Source organism: Pan troglodytes, chromosome 7 (assembly GCF_028858775.2).
Source record: "Pan troglodytes isolate AG18354 chromosome 7, NHGRI_mPanTro3-v2.0_pri, whole genome shotgun sequence".
In the NCBI taxonomy this organism is placed as follows: Eukaryota; Metazoa; Chordata; class Mammalia; order Primates; family Hominidae; genus Pan; species Pan troglodytes.
Genome location: NC_072405.2, coordinates 82,351,806 through 82,368,612, shown reverse-complemented (window position 1 = coordinate 82,368,612; position 16,807 = coordinate 82,351,806). Strand labels below are relative to the sequence as shown.

General features: G+C 36.4%; 1 protein-coding gene across 21 annotated transcripts in view; it reads left to right on the top strand.

Annotated features, from left to right (window-relative positions):
- Positions 1 to 16,807, top strand: part of STAU2 (staufen double-stranded RNA binding protein 2) — a 325,206-nt gene that overhangs the window by 32,703 nt on the left and 275,696 nt on the right. For 7 of the 21 annotated variants that reach the window (XM_009455513.4, XM_054656825.2, XM_063816387.1 and 4 more), the window contains one exon: positions 5,149 to 5,279. The exons of the other annotated variants lie outside the window; for them this stretch is intronic. In XM_009455513.4, the coding sequence (XP_009453788.3) occupies positions 5,166 to 5,279 (114 nt within the window). In that variant the 5' untranslated portion in view covers positions 5,149 to 5,165. The remainder of the gene's footprint in view (positions 1 to 5,148; positions 5,280 to 16,807) is intronic. 21 annotated transcript variants of the gene reach the window in all.

Here is a 16,807-nt window from a genome sequence, read left to right as displayed (position 1 = left end):
TCTTTTGACTTTTTTCTTTCTTATTTTACTTGGGAATTAGGATGAGTTCTCTCCAATAGCAGAGAATAGAGAAAGGGGAACCAGTAAAGAGACATAGAAACTGTGTTTAAGGCCAGGCGTGGTGGCTCACGCCTGTAATCCCACCACTTCGGGAGGCCGAGGTGGGTGGATCACCTGAGGTTGGGAGTTCAAGACCAGCCTGACCAATATGGAGAAACCCCATCTCTACTAAAAAAACAAAATTAGCTGGGCGTGGTGGTGCATGCCTGTAATTCCAGCTACTCGGGAGACTGAGGCAGGAGAATCACCTGAATCCAGGAGGTGGAGGTTGTAGTGAGCCGAGATCGCACCCTTGCACTACAGCCTGGGCAACAAGAGTGAAACTCTGTCTCAAAAAAAAAAAAAGGAAAGAAACTGTGTTTAAGTCATTTCTGGGACCAAGGATGGAAAGGATTCTTTGGAATGATTTGCCTTGCGAAGCGAGGTAGTCTGTGACCTTACTAGCAACAGTTCTGGCTGGAATATAGCTACTTTAAAAAATGCTACTTTAAGTTCTGGTTTAGGAAACTTTTGGTGTTCTAGTGAATTCTGGTCACATAGTTTTATTCTGCTGTTTTTTCTCATGCATTCTGTATTCTGCCAGTTTTCTGCTTGCATTTGCTAGAAAGTTATGTTGTTTTATGTGCTTTCTCCTGTGTCTATACTCCTTGAAAAGCTTGGACTGTCTTTCTCTCACGTTCCCTTGTTACCTAAGTGAATTTTTGCTTTCCTTATCTAATCACCACCTCTTAAAACTTGCCTTTCCATACACCCTTTGTCTAAGGAGTTTTTGTAACAGCCTTATTATAGTACTTATATTGTGATTTATTGTGTTTGTCTATTGTCTGTGTCTGTTTCTTCTATCAGACTGTGAACTCCTTTGGGGACAGATCATTTTGCCTGTGAGCTACATTATTTTGTAGCTTGTTCAGTGACTTGAACACAGTTGCTGTGTTTCTTCACTGGTTCCTACACATACAAATGAACAGGCAAAATGAAGATTCAAATTCCAGAGTCCAGGACATTTTGTGAAGACATAAAAATAGAGTGAATCTAAAAATAGAGTATATTTATGTTTTTGTTGGATATGCAAATACTGTTATTATAAATATGTATTTTACCAGTGTTTCTTATCAAAATTGTAAGTTATATCTAACCAAGTTTCGTATCAGTGAAGGTAGAATATTTCCTAGCACATGTAAACCTTTAATATAATTTATATCATATTTGAGAATTTTTCAGTGGAAATGAACTTATGGGTTTATAAGTCAGTGGAAAAAATAATAACAAATACATGCTTTTCACAGACTACTACAGAAATATACTTGTTTTTTGTTTTGTTTTGTTTTGAGAGAGGATCTCACTCTGTCACCCAGGCTGGATTGTAGTCTGGAACTCCTGGGCTCAAGCAATCCTTCTATCTCAGCCTTCTGAGTGTCAAGGAGTACAGGCATGTGCCATGACATATGGCTAATATTTTTATTTTTTTTGTAGAGACGAGGTCTCGCTATGTTGTCCAGGCTGTTCTCAAACCCCTGGCCTTAAGCGATCCTCCCGCCTCTGCCTCCCAATGTACTGGGATTACAGATGTGAGCCACTATGCCCAGCCAAGAAGTATATTTGTATGAGTAAAATCAATTTATCATAACAGAATATTTTAACTAAGAATATTTTTACTTAGTTTTATAAACTCTTTTTTCATGACTTTTTATGTCCACTGTTTTAATATTTGATGATAGTGTAATTGTTTTAACAAATGTTTAAATCAGAATAATAATGAATTTTTAATCATTGTTAACAGTGTTTGGTATTATCTCATTCAATCCATGCAATTATCCAGTGAGATAAGAAAAACTATTATCTCTATTTTACTTTGTGGGAAAGTGAGATTTAAGTACTTTCTCAAGGTCACACAGATATTAGTAAGTGACAGAGATATCCAAAACAGGCTCTTAACCATCATGTGGCAGTTGTTCTTTCAAAGTGGCAGAGTCTGAGATTGTGAATCCATTTTTATTAATTTTATTTACTTCTAAGTAGGTCTCTACTATTCCAGCCACCAAATGGACTTGAAGCCTATTTCAAAATATCTTCAGTGATAACATCTATAGGTCTTTGAAAATGCATACCTGTGTAACATTATGTGCATTTCTCACTTTTTTGCACTACTGACTTCTCTAAAAAAGATTTATATAACTTTTTTATGTGTCTCAGATTTTATAGACCAGTTTGTTTTTATAGATGCTCTATCTAAATTTTGGTGTAATTTGAAAGTTATTGCTGTATTACTGAGCTCTCTGTCAAGTAAGAATCCTATTAAGATTTCTCATTAAAAAAAGGAACAACTATTTGTTTTAATCCCTTTTTAAAATAAAACATTACAACTATGACTAATTATTTCCTAAGTTATCAACTTTAAACATTTTGATTTCAATTTTGAAGCTTTATCAAAGTGGGATCTTGGACACTTCTCACACTAAAACTTCAGTCACCCATTAAAATGTGTTATTGGATTCATGTTAACTTTTATGAAGCAGGAAGTCAGAATTAATGGAATATAAGTTTTATACCATGTTATTTGTTAACATTTTCCTTTAGAGGATTTAGATTAGGTTTTCATACCAAATGGGTTCATTATAAATGAACCATTTAAATCGCTGTTTAATATGTGTAGAACCTATGCTATTAGCAATTTTCATAGTATAAAATTTTCACACTATGTATGCTTCTAATATTTTTTGCATTGTAACAGATGAATATGCAGCATTACTGAATTATGAAAATTACACAGTGGTGGTATAAATGCTATTTGTGTTATGCAAAATTGGCTGATTTTTATCAGACTTTAATATTTTCTCATTTTTAACCAATTATTCTGCTTTTGCTTTTTGATATTAAATTGGCTGTGCTGTCTGTTGCACTTGAATTCATGCAATGGTATGCAAAGGCCAAAACTGATTATCGTCTCAGGTTACCTTGTGTTTTCTTATAACGACTGACTTTCCAAATTGAACAGGATGTTTTATAAAATTTGTGTGATATGCAATGGAATAGGTAAAATGCAGGTTTTCTCAAAACTGTCTTGACTTTTGTCTTTTTTGTACTTTTCCCAAAAGTAATAATTACTAGTTTTTTTTTTTTTTTTTTGCAAGCCACTTACAATGGCTTAATTGTAGAATCTACTGTCAGCTGTCTTGGCCCTGCAATTGGTTGCTTAGATTCCTTCATTTTACTTAGGTCTTACCAGATGCTTACTTAGTTTTCTTATAAAATAGTTTCTTAATCATAATTATCGCAATCAAGCCATTGTACAAATTATTGGGCCTGTTAAGAGTATTAGAAATGTAAAAGAATATTATTTTTAATATTAAACTTTGGCCTAGGAAGTTTGTAGATGAAGTTCCTAAAGCCAGCCATTTTCATTCATTTTAAGTATTCTTGTGACTACAATTGAACTGTATTTATTGTGACTATAGTTTAAATGAGCAGGAAGTAATCCACTTGCATGTTTTATGCTTAGATTTTAAAATATTTTTTGGCATTTTTTATGGGAAGTGAAAGAAAAAAGTAATTAAATGTGTCTATAAATGAGAGAAAGGAAAAATATAGGTTAAAATAATATGGTATTAGAAAAATATTCTGAAGCTATAATAGTACCTTGTATTTGCGATATAGTTTAGAAAACCATATCATACATTTACAACTCTTAATCTCACAACAACTTTGGGACTTAAGTGGGATAGATTTATTTCTCTCATTTTATAGGAAGAATAGAAGGCTTAGTGAGTTTAAGTAAAATCATTGAGATCTTGACAGTTAGAGAGGACTTCCTAAACAAGACGTAAAAAGCACAGACCATAAAAGGAAAAGTTGGTAACTATAATACAAAAAAAAAAAAGGATAGAAGCCTGTAGTTCAGCTACTTGGGAGGCTGAGTAGGGAAAATAGCTTGAACCCAGGGTTAGAGTCCAGCCTGGGCAACATAGTGAGACTGTCTCTGAACAAGAAAAAACCCAAACAAACATAAAATAGTAGTGGAGAAAAATATCCAAAGAACAATAATGGGATACTGTTTGTCAAATATCAAATTATCAGAAATTAAAATACTTGATTATATTCCATGTTTTTGAGCTTGAGGAGAAACGGTAGGGGAAGGTAATTTGGTACAGTCATTTTGAGAGCTATTTGACAGCATGCTCTCTTTAAGAGTGAAGAATTGGAAACAACCCAGTGTCTCAGTAGAGGAGTGGATAAAAAAACTGGTGCAATATTGTGAAGGAAATTCTATGGTAGTTAAAATTAATGTGCTAGATTTATATAAGTAAAAGTCTTGATAACACAATGAAGAGTGAAGAGAGTAAACTGTGAGAATGTTTATTATAATGCTATAATACCATTTATGTGAGTCTAGAACCACATACATCAATACTCTAAAAGATATAAGGAACTTAACAGGAATGGAATACCACCTATTTTTTTTTTAATAAGAGTTAAACATGGAACATGGTTAATAAGCACTGGGTGTTAAGTACATGGGCACTTGTTAAATTATTCTTTTTACAACTTTGAAAATTTATTTAAAAAAACAGAAAGGGGAGTTAATTTGTTTAGAGTTACCAAAAAATTGTAGTTGGAAGAGCTAGTACTTAAACTTAGGACCTGATTCCCAAGTCTAGAGCTTTTTCTAACACACTGCCTCATAATGAGAAGGAAAAAAATTGAGATGAAACGATCAAGAAGGTAGACAAAATTTAGTTTCATAGTAATAAGAACCAGGAAACGTATGTGTTTCTAGTAAATTTTTTGAGGGGAAAGGAAAGTTTTTAAGATAAAAAATTATTATAATTTTACTTTAAAATCTTTAAGCATGCTGTTATATACATAGAACAACTTAGGTACTTAGGAAAAATTTTACCTTAATTTATTGTTTAAAATGTGATACATATTTCTGTTGCATGTAATGGAAGACATTAGGTAATTTGAATTTTTAAAATACAAAATTCATGAAAATAATTTAAATATACAATCTACCTTCAAAGTCAAAACTAGTTTTTCTTCCATTTTGTAAAGTCATTCTTCACAAAAACTTTATAGCCTTTTTATTTACAGCTTCTCTCCAAGATAAAATGGCAAACCCAAAAGAGAAAACTGCAATGTGTCTGGTAAATGAGTTAGCCCGTTTCAATAGAGTCCAACCCCAGTATAAACTTCTGAATGAAAGAGGGCCTGCTCATTCAAAGGTAAGGTTATGAAGAGAGGTGGTGAGACATACTTATCAAACTAACAGATTTATCATCTCAGATTTTAATCGTGCTTTATTTTGGGGAGTGGGGGTTCGGCAGATGGCTTGAAGGCTTTTAGTTCTACATTAATAATATTTCAAAGTATGTAACTAAACTATTTTGTAGCCCACTATGGTTTACAAAGCTCTTTTAGATATAGTACTTCATATAAATCATAATAAAACCACATGATATATGGATTTTTGATTTCCATTTTGTAATTTAAACTCAGGCACAGGAAAGTTAAGTGACTTGCTTAATAGTTCATAAGTGCCAGTGCCAGTACTTGAATATATTTTCTTTGGCTCCCAAATATGGTGTGCTTTCCATTAAATCACAGCTGCTAAAGTAGAAATGGAGACAGTAAATATACCAACAGTTACCTAGTGAGACATCTTTTCCAATGTGATATTTAATTCTAACATTAATCATTTATAAAAGTTGTATATACCACTGTTCTTATTATCTCTGCATTCACTTATATTGTTTTTTTAAATGGAAAGCAATTTTTATATATAGCTGTATACATTTTTGTTTGCATATATACATGTTACAAATCTACAACTAATGCATTTATGTTTGAGCTCTATTCAGTTGCTTACAATATCTTACTTGTGCATAATTTTCTATGGCACATTTAAATCTTGGCTATTGGAGATTATCATAATGATCATAAAATTTGTATATAATGTAGCAGCATTTGTTCTCTAAGGGCTGATTAATCTTCTTAAAGCAACTGGCTATTAGGTTATTTGCATCCTGGCATCTCCTACAAACTAAGGAAGATAAAAGGAAACTACAATTTGTCAATTTTGTTTTCTATTAGTGGTTTTTATGAAGGATTTAGGGGCAACAATTTAATTTGTTCATATCTTTTGTTCTTGCTTTAGCAGAAAAAATAGTTGTAGCCTTGGTCTACCTTTCCAGGTATATGTCCTGACTCTCTTTCTGACTCATTCTGCCCTTAATCATGTTGAACTGTTTGCATTTCTCAGAATGCTTTATGTTCTTTTCACATCTCTCTGCCTTTGCCTAAGTTGTAGTGTCTTTCTGTCTTGAAGGTCCTTTTGCCCTTACTCATTGTTGAGCACTCAGCTCCATGTTACATCTTCCACACGTTTGTGAAACCTCTGATTCCTCTACTGGGCCTCCAGTGGGACCTATAGTTCTCTGTGGTAGCCGTTACTGTGTTATAGTACAGTAATATATGTTGGTCATTTGTTTTGTGCTAGACTGAGCTTATTTTTGGGTGTGTATTTTACTCTTTTACATTTCTTGGTCCCTGTAGTATATACCCTTTGCTCGTCATTGCCAATTCCAGGTATTCTTCCTTGAGACAATCCCCCAGTTTTGAGTTTCATATTAGCAGACACGCTTCCCACATTCCCTCATGATTGTCATTTACATCTGGGTGATTCCATCACATTTCTTATGGCTCACTTTCACTCTCTTTAGCATTCCCCATTTTAATTTTTGGTGATTTCAACACTTAAATAGATGATTGTTCCAGCATGTTGACCTTTCAGTTTCTTTAACATCTCCAGTGATCTTGTTCTCTACTCTCCTTCAGCCACTCATGCCTATAATCACATTCTTGACCTTATCATTACCAATAACTGCATAATGTTAATTTCAGTCTTTCATCTTTCTGTGACACTTGCCTCTTAACTTTCTAGTTCATTCCCTCTAGTAATTTGACTTCCACAGTCCTTTCGTACTGCAGATCCATTGATTCTGCCACCATTTTACTATTCCTCTCTTTCCCCAATCCTCACATAGCTCTTTAACCTGCTTAAATGTTGTGTGCCTTTTATGTAGGTACCCTCAGCTGACTTGCCCAGCTCCTCCATTGTGTCCTGGATCCCAACCTGTTTCACCTCTTCAAGGCCATTTCTCCAGTTTTGCTTCTTCTGCCTTCTCCTAAGAGTGAAGAGCTAGACTGCTCTTAACAGTTAGTGACATCATCCCTATCCTCTATATATGGTAAAGGAAGGTCAGCCTACCTGGGAAGTTTCTGGAGGACTCTTAGGAGGATTTGGTTTTCATTAAGATTCTTTAGGAATCCATTGTAATTTTTGGAAGGGTTTATGAACTGACCTTTTATCTATCTCCTTGTCTCACTGCTGGGGTTTTAAAGGCTAAACAGGTTTGTTGTGATGAAAGTAGATGACAGTGGGTCTCTTCTTATTTCTCGATAGTCCCAGGATTCCCTTGGTTTTAGGGAGATTTGGAGATCCCTTTTGCCAACCTGTGCCAGTTGCTGTAGGTGCTTTGGTGATACACCACCCCCCTTAGCCTGTAGCTTGCTTATTTTTAAAAAGAGTACTAGAATAATTGGCATGTTGTTGAGTGAAACATGATATTGATAAGTTTACATAATAATATAGTTAATATTAATCCTAATTGGCTACGTCTGGATCCTTTTTGTGAAAAGCAAAATCATTTTCATTCATGTATGTCTATCAGTGGCCTTTAGGTGAGACATAAAATGTATTTTAATGAAATTAATGATAATCTCTGGTAAGAAAAATTTAAACCTAGTTTCAACTCATTAATTTTCTTGGGGCTCGGTATGGTGACTCATGCCTGTAATCCCAGAACTTTAGGAGGCCGAGGCGGGAGGATCACTTGAGGTCAGGAGTTTGAGAACAGCCTGGCCAACATGGTGAAACCCTTCTCTACTAAAAATACAAAAATTAGCCGGGGTGTGGTGGTGCGTGCCTATAATCCCACCTACTCAGGAGGCTGAGGCAGGAGAATTGCTTGAACCTGGGAGGTAGAGGTTGCAGTGAGCCAAGATTGCACCACTGCACTCCAGTTTGGGCTACAGAGTGAGACTCAGTCTCAAAAAAAAAATTTTTTTTTCTTGGTACATTAATTATATGGCAATTCACACACATACTACACATATGCTGACATATGTGAGAAGTGGTTCTCAACTTTGGCTGTTAATTGGAATCATTTTGGGAGCTTTAAAAATTACTTATGCCTGAGTCTCATCCCCTTAATTTAATTGGTCTTGGGTGAAGCACACACAATCAGGAATTTTTTAAAGCTCTGAAATGACTCAAAAGTACAGCCAGAGTTTGGAAACACAGGACAGAGGTTAATGTCTTCAGTATGGTATGGAATTGTCTTCTCTTATATCATGCTGACAGGTAGTGGCCTATCTTACGTTTACATGATTTCCTCCTTCCCCCATGAGTATCACAAATTCTGAACAACTTTTTAACATGTGAATATTAAAAAAATAATTATTTTAGTCTTTGCTTTGTCTTCTTTTATTTTTCTGCTCAGTTTTTAATTGAACTCTGAAACAAGTTAGTATACCTTATAATAATGGGAGTTATTGTAATATTAGTTTATTTCCTAGGTACCTGTATACAGTTATTTTTTCTACAGATTATTGTTTTGGTTTGCTCAAATCTCGAAAGAAGGCTGTTTTAATTAGAATATGAGGAAGAGAGCCATGAATAACATAAAATGGCATTTTCTTCTTTTCCATTATTTTCCTATTCTGATAATTTTTTGGTAAGCCTGGCTAAGTTTCAAGTAAATTGCACTAGTGCTGATACTTTGAGATGGTTTACTTTGGAATGGGTATCACTGAGGGAGGCAATGTCATCCACTGGCCCTTAAGCCAAGTAGTCTTTAAAAAAAAATCTTTGCTAGAGTTGCCCAGCTTGATCTTTGCCCTTCATTGCCCAGCTTATGTGGCCTTGAACAACTAATTTAAAGTCTCAGTTTTCTTATCTGTAAATGGAGTAATATAATACCTCATAAAGTGGTATAATGGAGTGACGATTTGTAAGTTCTTAAGCATTGTGTTGATGATGGAGGTACCCAAATAATTATATCATTGCTTATTAGTCATATATAGGACTAAAACAACCCCTTAGTAAAAGGTCTGTTGAGTATTTACTATGGGGCAGGCACTGTTCCTGCACTGAAAATAAATAAGGTGCATATCATGCTGTTAGGAGTTTTGTCTCATAGCATTCATTATGAAACCCACAACATCTTAAGATCTTACTTTTGCCTGTAATCCCAGCACTTTGGGAGGCCAAGGTGGGCAGATTATGAGATCAGGAGATCGAGATCATCCTGGTCAAAATGGTGAAACCCTGTCTGTACTAAAACTACAAAAATTAGCCAGGCGTGGTGGCATGAGCCTTTAGTCCCAGCTACTCGGGAGGCTGAGGCAGGAGAATTGCTTGAACCTGGGAGGCGGAGGTTGCCGTGAGCTGAGATCGCGCCACTGCACTCCAGCCTGGCGACAGAGGGAGACTCCGTCTCAAAAAACAAACAAACAAAAATCTTACTTTTAATTTATTATGAAAAATTTGAAATAGATACCAACATTGAATATTTTGCCAAGATAAATTTATTTACCATCCCCTACCCACTTTTTTGAACTAAAGTTTTTAAAAGAACTATGTCTGTTCATTCATAAGTGCTTTGGTATGCATCTGTAACTGATAAGGACCTTTAAAAAAATTGCGCACTACACCGTCATTATGAGTAGATTAAGAAGCCCAAATATTATGTAATACATGGTCTGTATCCATCTTTTTTTTAATTAGACTTGGAGATGTCTTTTTACATTTGGTTTGTTCAAATAGGGTCCAAACAAGGATCATGTATTACATTTGGTGGCTATGTCTCTTTGGTCTCTTTTATTTATTAATACTAACACTCCTTTTATCCCCATCCCCTCTTTTCCTATGACATTGATTTGTTGGAGAAATAGAGTAATTTGTCCTATAAAATGTTCTACATCTTGAATTTGGCTGATTGTATGTAGTGATTGTTATATGAGGGGATTTCATCAGTTGATGAGTATTGGGCTAGAGCAGAGATTTTGAGCTGTAGGATGTGCCTCTTGAATACATAATTTTCAGGCACGATGAAATCATCATTTTCTTTCTATGTACATTTGCAGTGGAAGTATAGGATAAGAGAGTGAGGATAGTGGAAGGGAAATGTAGTAAAGAGTCATGAGAGAGAAAATACTAAAAAGATGGGAGAACATTTTTTGAAGCAATGCAAACTGACTTCTTTCATAATTTAACCCATGCCAAAAGTATTGTTTCTGCTTTATATCTATGTGGAAAAAAAAGAACAAACATTTCCAGTGTCCTACAACATTTTTTCGTTCCTTGTTGTAATCATCTCTCTTTGTACCTGGGACCCCACACAGCTACTAATCTGCTTTCTGTGACTATAGATGAGTTTGCAGTTTCTAAAACTGTATAAATGTAATCATATAGTGGTATGTACTCCTACCAGACTATTTTCACTTAGCATAGTTATTTTGAGTTTGCTCATGTTTTGTGTGTGTCAGTATTTCTTCCTTTTTATTATTGAGGAGTAGTCCATTATGTGTATATAGCACACTTTGTTTTTTGGACATTCATCTGTTGATGGATATTTTGATTGTTTTTAGCTTTTTGCTATTATAATAAAGCTAATTTGAACATCTATATACAAGTCTTCATATAGACATTGTATTAGTCCATTCTTGTATTGCTATAAATACTTGAGACTGGCTAATTTATAAGAAAAGAGGTTTAGTTAGCTCATGGTTCTGCAGGCTCTACAGGAAGCATAGCAGCATCTGCTTTTGGGGGGGCCTCAGGATGCTTCCAATCATGGTGGAAGTAAAAGGCATGTCATATGGTAAAAGCAGGAGCAATGTGGGGATTGGGGGGGTCCCACACACTTCTATATGACCAGATCTCATGATAACTCACTATTGTGAGGACAGTACCAAGGGATGGCGCTAAACCATTCATGAGGAATCCGCCCCCATGATCCAGTCCCCAGACCCCACCTCCAACATTGGGGATTACAATCCAACATGAAATTTGGGTGGGGACACGGATCCAAACCATATCAGACATATATTACCTTTTCTCTTTCTCTATTTTATTTTCTCTATTTCTTTGGTAATAAGAGTGCCAGGAACGTATAGCAGGTGCATGTTTAACTTTTTAAGACATTGCCAAATTTTTTTGCAAAATATAGTTGTACCATTTTACATTCCCCTCAGCGGTGTATGAGAGTTCTAGTTTTTCTGCCCCCTTGCCTACAGGTTATATAGTCAGCCTTTCTAATTTTAGCCATTCTAATAGGTATGTGGTGGAATCTCATTGTGGTTTCAGTTTGCACTTCCGTAGTGACTGATAATGCTGGCTATCTTTTTGTGTGTTTGTCATCAGTGTATACCTTTAGTGAAGTGTCCAGATCTTTGCCCATTATTTTTTATTGGGTTTGTTTTATTGTTCAGTTTTGAGAAGTTCTTTATTCTGTTGTTTGGTGCATATGTTTATAATTGTTTTATCTTCTTGATGAATTAACCCTTTTATCAATAATAATATTCTTTGTCTCTTTTTTAATTAAAAAATTATTTTTAATTTTTGTGGGTACATAGTAGGTATATATATTTATGAGGTATATATATTTATGAAGTACATGAGATATTTTGGTATACCCAATGCATACAACGTATTTGGTATGTTGCATGTACCAAAATATCTATGTGAAGAAAAAGAACGAACATTTCCATTGTCCCACAAAATTTTCTCATTCCTTGTTGTAATCATCTCTCTTTGTACCTGAGACCCCAGGCAGCTACTAATCTTTTTTTCACATAGATTAGACACGCAATGCATAATAATCACATAATGGAAATTGGGTATCCAAAGCCTCAAGCATTTATCCTTTGTGTTACAAAAATCTAGTTATACTCTTTTAGTTATTTTAAAGTGTAAAATTAAATTATTATTGACTGTAGTCCCCCTATGTGCTGTCAAATACTAGGTCTTATCCATTCTTTCTAACTAATTTTTTTTTGGTACCCATTAACCATCTTCCCATCCCCTCAACCTTCCTGCTACCTTTCCCAATCTCTAGTAACCATCCTTCTATTCTCTATCTCTGTGAATTCAATTGTTTTGGTTTTTAGACCTCACAAATAAGTGAGAACATGCGATGTTTGTCTCTCTGTACCTGGCTTATTTCACTTAACATAGTGACCTCCAGTTCTATCCATGTTATTGCAAATGACAGGATCTCATTCTTTTTTATGGCTGAATAGTACTCCATTGTGTATAAATACCACTCTTTATCCATTCATCTATTGATGGACACTTAGGTTGATTCGAAATCTTAGCTATTGTAAGCACTCCTAAAAAACATGGGAGTGTAGATATCTTTTCAACATACTGATTTCTTTTCTTTTGGGAATATACCCAGCAGTGGGATTGCTGGATTGCATGGTAGTTCTATTTTTAGTTTTTTGAGGAACCTCCAAACTGTTCTCCATAGTGGTTGTACTAATTTACATTCTTGCTAACAACGTATGAGGGTACCCTTTTCTCCACAACCTTGCCAGCATTTATTATTGCCTGACTTTTGCATAAAAGCCATTTTAACTTGAGCAAGATGATATCTCAGTGTAGTTTTGATTTGCATTTCTCTGATGATCAGTGATGTTGAGCACCTTTTCATATACCTGTTTGTTGTTTAAATTGGATTATTAGATTTTTTTCTATAGAGTTATTTGAGCTTCTTATATATTTTGATTATTAATACCTTGTCAGATGGATAGTTTGCACATATTTCTCTCCCATTCTGTGGGTTGTTTCTTCACTTTGTTGACTGTTTCCTTTGCTGTGCAGAAGGTTTTTAACTTGATGTGATCCCATTTGTCCATTGTTGCTTTGGTTGCCTGTGCCTGTGGGGTATTACTCAAGAAATGTTTGCCCACTCCAGCATCCTGAAAATTTTCCTTAATGTCATCTTGTAATAGTTTCATAGTTTGAGGTCTTAGATTTAAGTCTTTAATCCATTTTGATTTGATTTTTTTTGTGTATGGCAATAGATAGGGGTCTAGTTTCATTTTTCTGCATATGGATATCTAGCTTTCCCAGTACCATTTATTGAAGAGACTGTCTTTTCCCCAGTGTATGTTCTTGACACTATTGTCAAAAATGAATTCATCGTAGGTGTGTGGATTTGTTTCTGGATTCTCTCTTCTGTTCCATTGGTCTGTGTGTTTATTTTTATGTAGTACCATGTTGTTTTGGTTTCTATAGCTCTGTAGTATAATTTGAAGTCAGATAATGTGGTCCCTCCAGTTATGTTCTTTTTGCTCAGGATAGCTTTGGCTATTCTGGTTCTTTTGTGATTCCATATAAATTTTAGAATTGTTTTTCCTATTTCTCTGAAGAATGTCATTGATATTTTGATAGGGAATGCGTTGAGTCTGTAGATTGCTTTGATTCTTCCAATTTATTTTTCCATGTCCTCTTCAGTTTCTTTCATCAGTGTTTTATAGTTTTCATTGTAGAGATCGTTCACTTCCTTGTGTCCAGAGGTGCTGTCTGAGAGCCAGGGATTGGAGTCAAAAACCTTGGCAATTTACCTGATGTTTTCTTCTATTGTGGCTAAGCTGGCACTCAATCCATAATACAAAATCCCTCCCACTCTTCCCTCCCCTTTCCACAGGCAGAGGAACCTCCCCTTGTGTGGCCACCAACACCACCACTGGTCCATGGGCTCATTCTTCAGGGCAGTGGGCTCCCTGAAGTAGATCCGGAAATGCTGTCCAGCGTAGGTGTGGACTCAGGGACCCCAAGAGCCTGCTTTTTGCTCTTCCCACTGTGGCTGAGCTGGTACCTAGGGCACAAGACAATGTTCCCTTTACTTTTCTGTCTGCTTTTCTTAAACAGGAGTCTTTCACAATAGCCACCACAGCTGGGAATGTGCTGGGTCACCCCTGAAGCCAGTACATGTCAGAGCCCAGGGCCCACTGCATACTCCTTGGGTATCAGTGGTGATTATTCAGGACCCATTGGTTCTTTGGTCAGCAGATAATGAATCCTGCCAGGATTGAGTCCTTACCTTCAAGGCAGTGGGTTCCTTTCTGGCCCAGGGTGTGTCTACAAATGTTATCTTGGAGCTAGGGCCTGGAATGGGGGCCTCACGGCTCTGCCTGGTGCCTTATCCTATGGTGGCTTAGCTGATATCCAAAATGCAAGACAAAGTTCTCTTTTTTCTTCACTCTCCTCTCCTTAAGCAGAAGGAAGTAGATACTTTCGTTGCTACAAGTTGCACTTCCTGGGGTTAGGGGAGGGATGGCATAAGCACTCCCTTAGCCATTCCAGCTGGTGTCTCCCTAGGTTGCGTGCCATCCTAGTTCACTGGCTCTAAGCCCAGCCTCACACTAGGAGTTGCCTAGGAAGCACAGTCTCGTGTCCTAGACTGCCTTTCAGATTTATCTAGGACCCCGGGGCACTTCAGCCTGTGGTGGCAAGTCTTGCCAAGAAATTCAAGTTCCAACTGCTATGATGGGCAATTCCCCTCCAGCTAGTGCTGGTCCAAATCCTCCCTCCCTGTGCAGGTGCTGGCTGAGTCCAGCACATTTTCATTGTCTGCTGTGACAGGGCAGCGCTGAGTTTAATGTACTGTTTTCCAATAGCTGTGCTCTCCTCCCTCAAAGTGTACAGATTTTCTCTCCACGCCACATGGCTGCTGCTGGGAGTGTGGGAGAGGGTTGATGTTGGTGATTCAAGACTCTCCTACCCTCCTCAATGCCTCTTTTGGCAATATGAAGTTAAAGCCAGACACTGTGATTGTTCACCTGATTTTTGTTTCTTGTAACGGTGCTTTTTTGTGTCCATAGTTGTTAAAATTTGGTGTTCCACTGGGCGTGATGAATGATATATAGGCTTTTGTTCCACCATCTTGCTCTACCCTCCTCTGTAATTTTACTCTACCCTCTTCTGTAACTTTACCCAATGAACATACTTTGTGTGTGGTCTGAATTCTTTGTATTTATTGAGACTTATTTTATGGCCCAGAATATGGTCTGTCTTGGTAAATGTCCTGTGAACAATTGAGAACAAGTGTATATTCTGCTTTTCTTGGTTGGAGTATTCTAACAGTGTTGATAAGACTGTGTTGGCTGATAGTGTTGTTCAACTGTACTATATTCTTGGTGATTTTTTTTGCTTGTTATATCAGTTTTTGATAAGGAGTATTGAATCTGACTTTAATTGTCAATTTTATAGTTTAAGTTTTGTCAGTTTTTGCTTCATTTATTTAAGCTGTGTTATTAGGTGCCTAAATGTTTAGGATATCAATGTCTTCTTAATTGCTTTCTTTATTCATATGAAATGACCTTCGTTACCACTGGTAATAGTCTTTACTCTGGAATCCACTTAGTCTGATATTAATATAGCCATTCTAATTTCTCCTTGATTTATGTCAGTATATGTTTTTCTCTTATTACTTTAAAACTATATGTGCTTTTATATTTGAAGTACAGTTTTTGTAGGTAGCATGTAGTTTGATTTTGCATTTTTACCTAGTTTGACAATCTCTGACTTTCAAGTGGGGGTGTTTACACCATTTTGTTCTAATTTTCACAACTAACCGTGTGTTCTTATTAGCCTCATTTCACTAAAGAGGTAAGAAGCTGAGAGTTAGAAAGAATAATTAACTTCCCAGTGTTGTACATAGTAAATGGTGAAGCCAAGGCTTAAATTCATAAACAGTGTGTCTCCAGCATTCCGTCTTAAAATTACTACACTTTTTACTGTAGTAGGAATCTTAAGAGAGATTGTAGAAAAGCATAGGATTGCCTTGGAAATACTTATATTTTACAGAATGTTCATGTTGATGGTTTTACAGAATGTTCATGTCGATGGTGGTAAGAATGGTAGTTTGAATGGGAAAGTCATATTAAGGGAACTGCTTTAAGATAGTAAAAAGAAATTTTTTTCTATACTTCCAACACTTTTTTTTAAATTAAAAAATTTGTTTCCAAGATAGGGTCTTGCTGTGTTGCCTAGGCTGGAGTGCAGTTGTGCAGTCATAGCTCACTGCAGCGTTCATCTCCTGGGCTCAAGGGATCCCCCTGCTTCAGCCTCCTCAGTAGCTGGGACTATAGGTGCGCACCACCATGCCTGGATAATTTTTTACATTTGTGGTAGTGCTGAGGTCTCCCTGTGTTGCCCAGGCTGGTCTCGAACTTCTGAGCTCAAGTGATCCTCCCACCTTGGCCTCCCAAAGTGCTGGGATTCCAGGCATAAGCCACCACACCTGGCTGTAACACTTCATTTCTGACACTAAATATGTGGGGTTTTTTTCCACGCCAGCGAATTCTGCAATTGTCCCCATACATTGACTGGATGTCCTACTATTTAACTAAATTCTGACACTAACTGCCCACGGTTAGTGCAGACCCTGCAGGTTAAGGGCTCAGTCCCACAACACTGCTCTCACCTCACATGACAGTCACAAATCTGGGTCTTCTAAACTTGTGACCAACTGGCTATAAACCGGGGATTCTCAGCACCCTCTTCTCAGGTTCCATAATTTGTTACAACAGCTCACAAGACTCAGGGGAACACACACTTATATTTACTAGTTTATTATAAAGGATATTCTAAAGTATATAGGTGAACAGCCAGATAAAG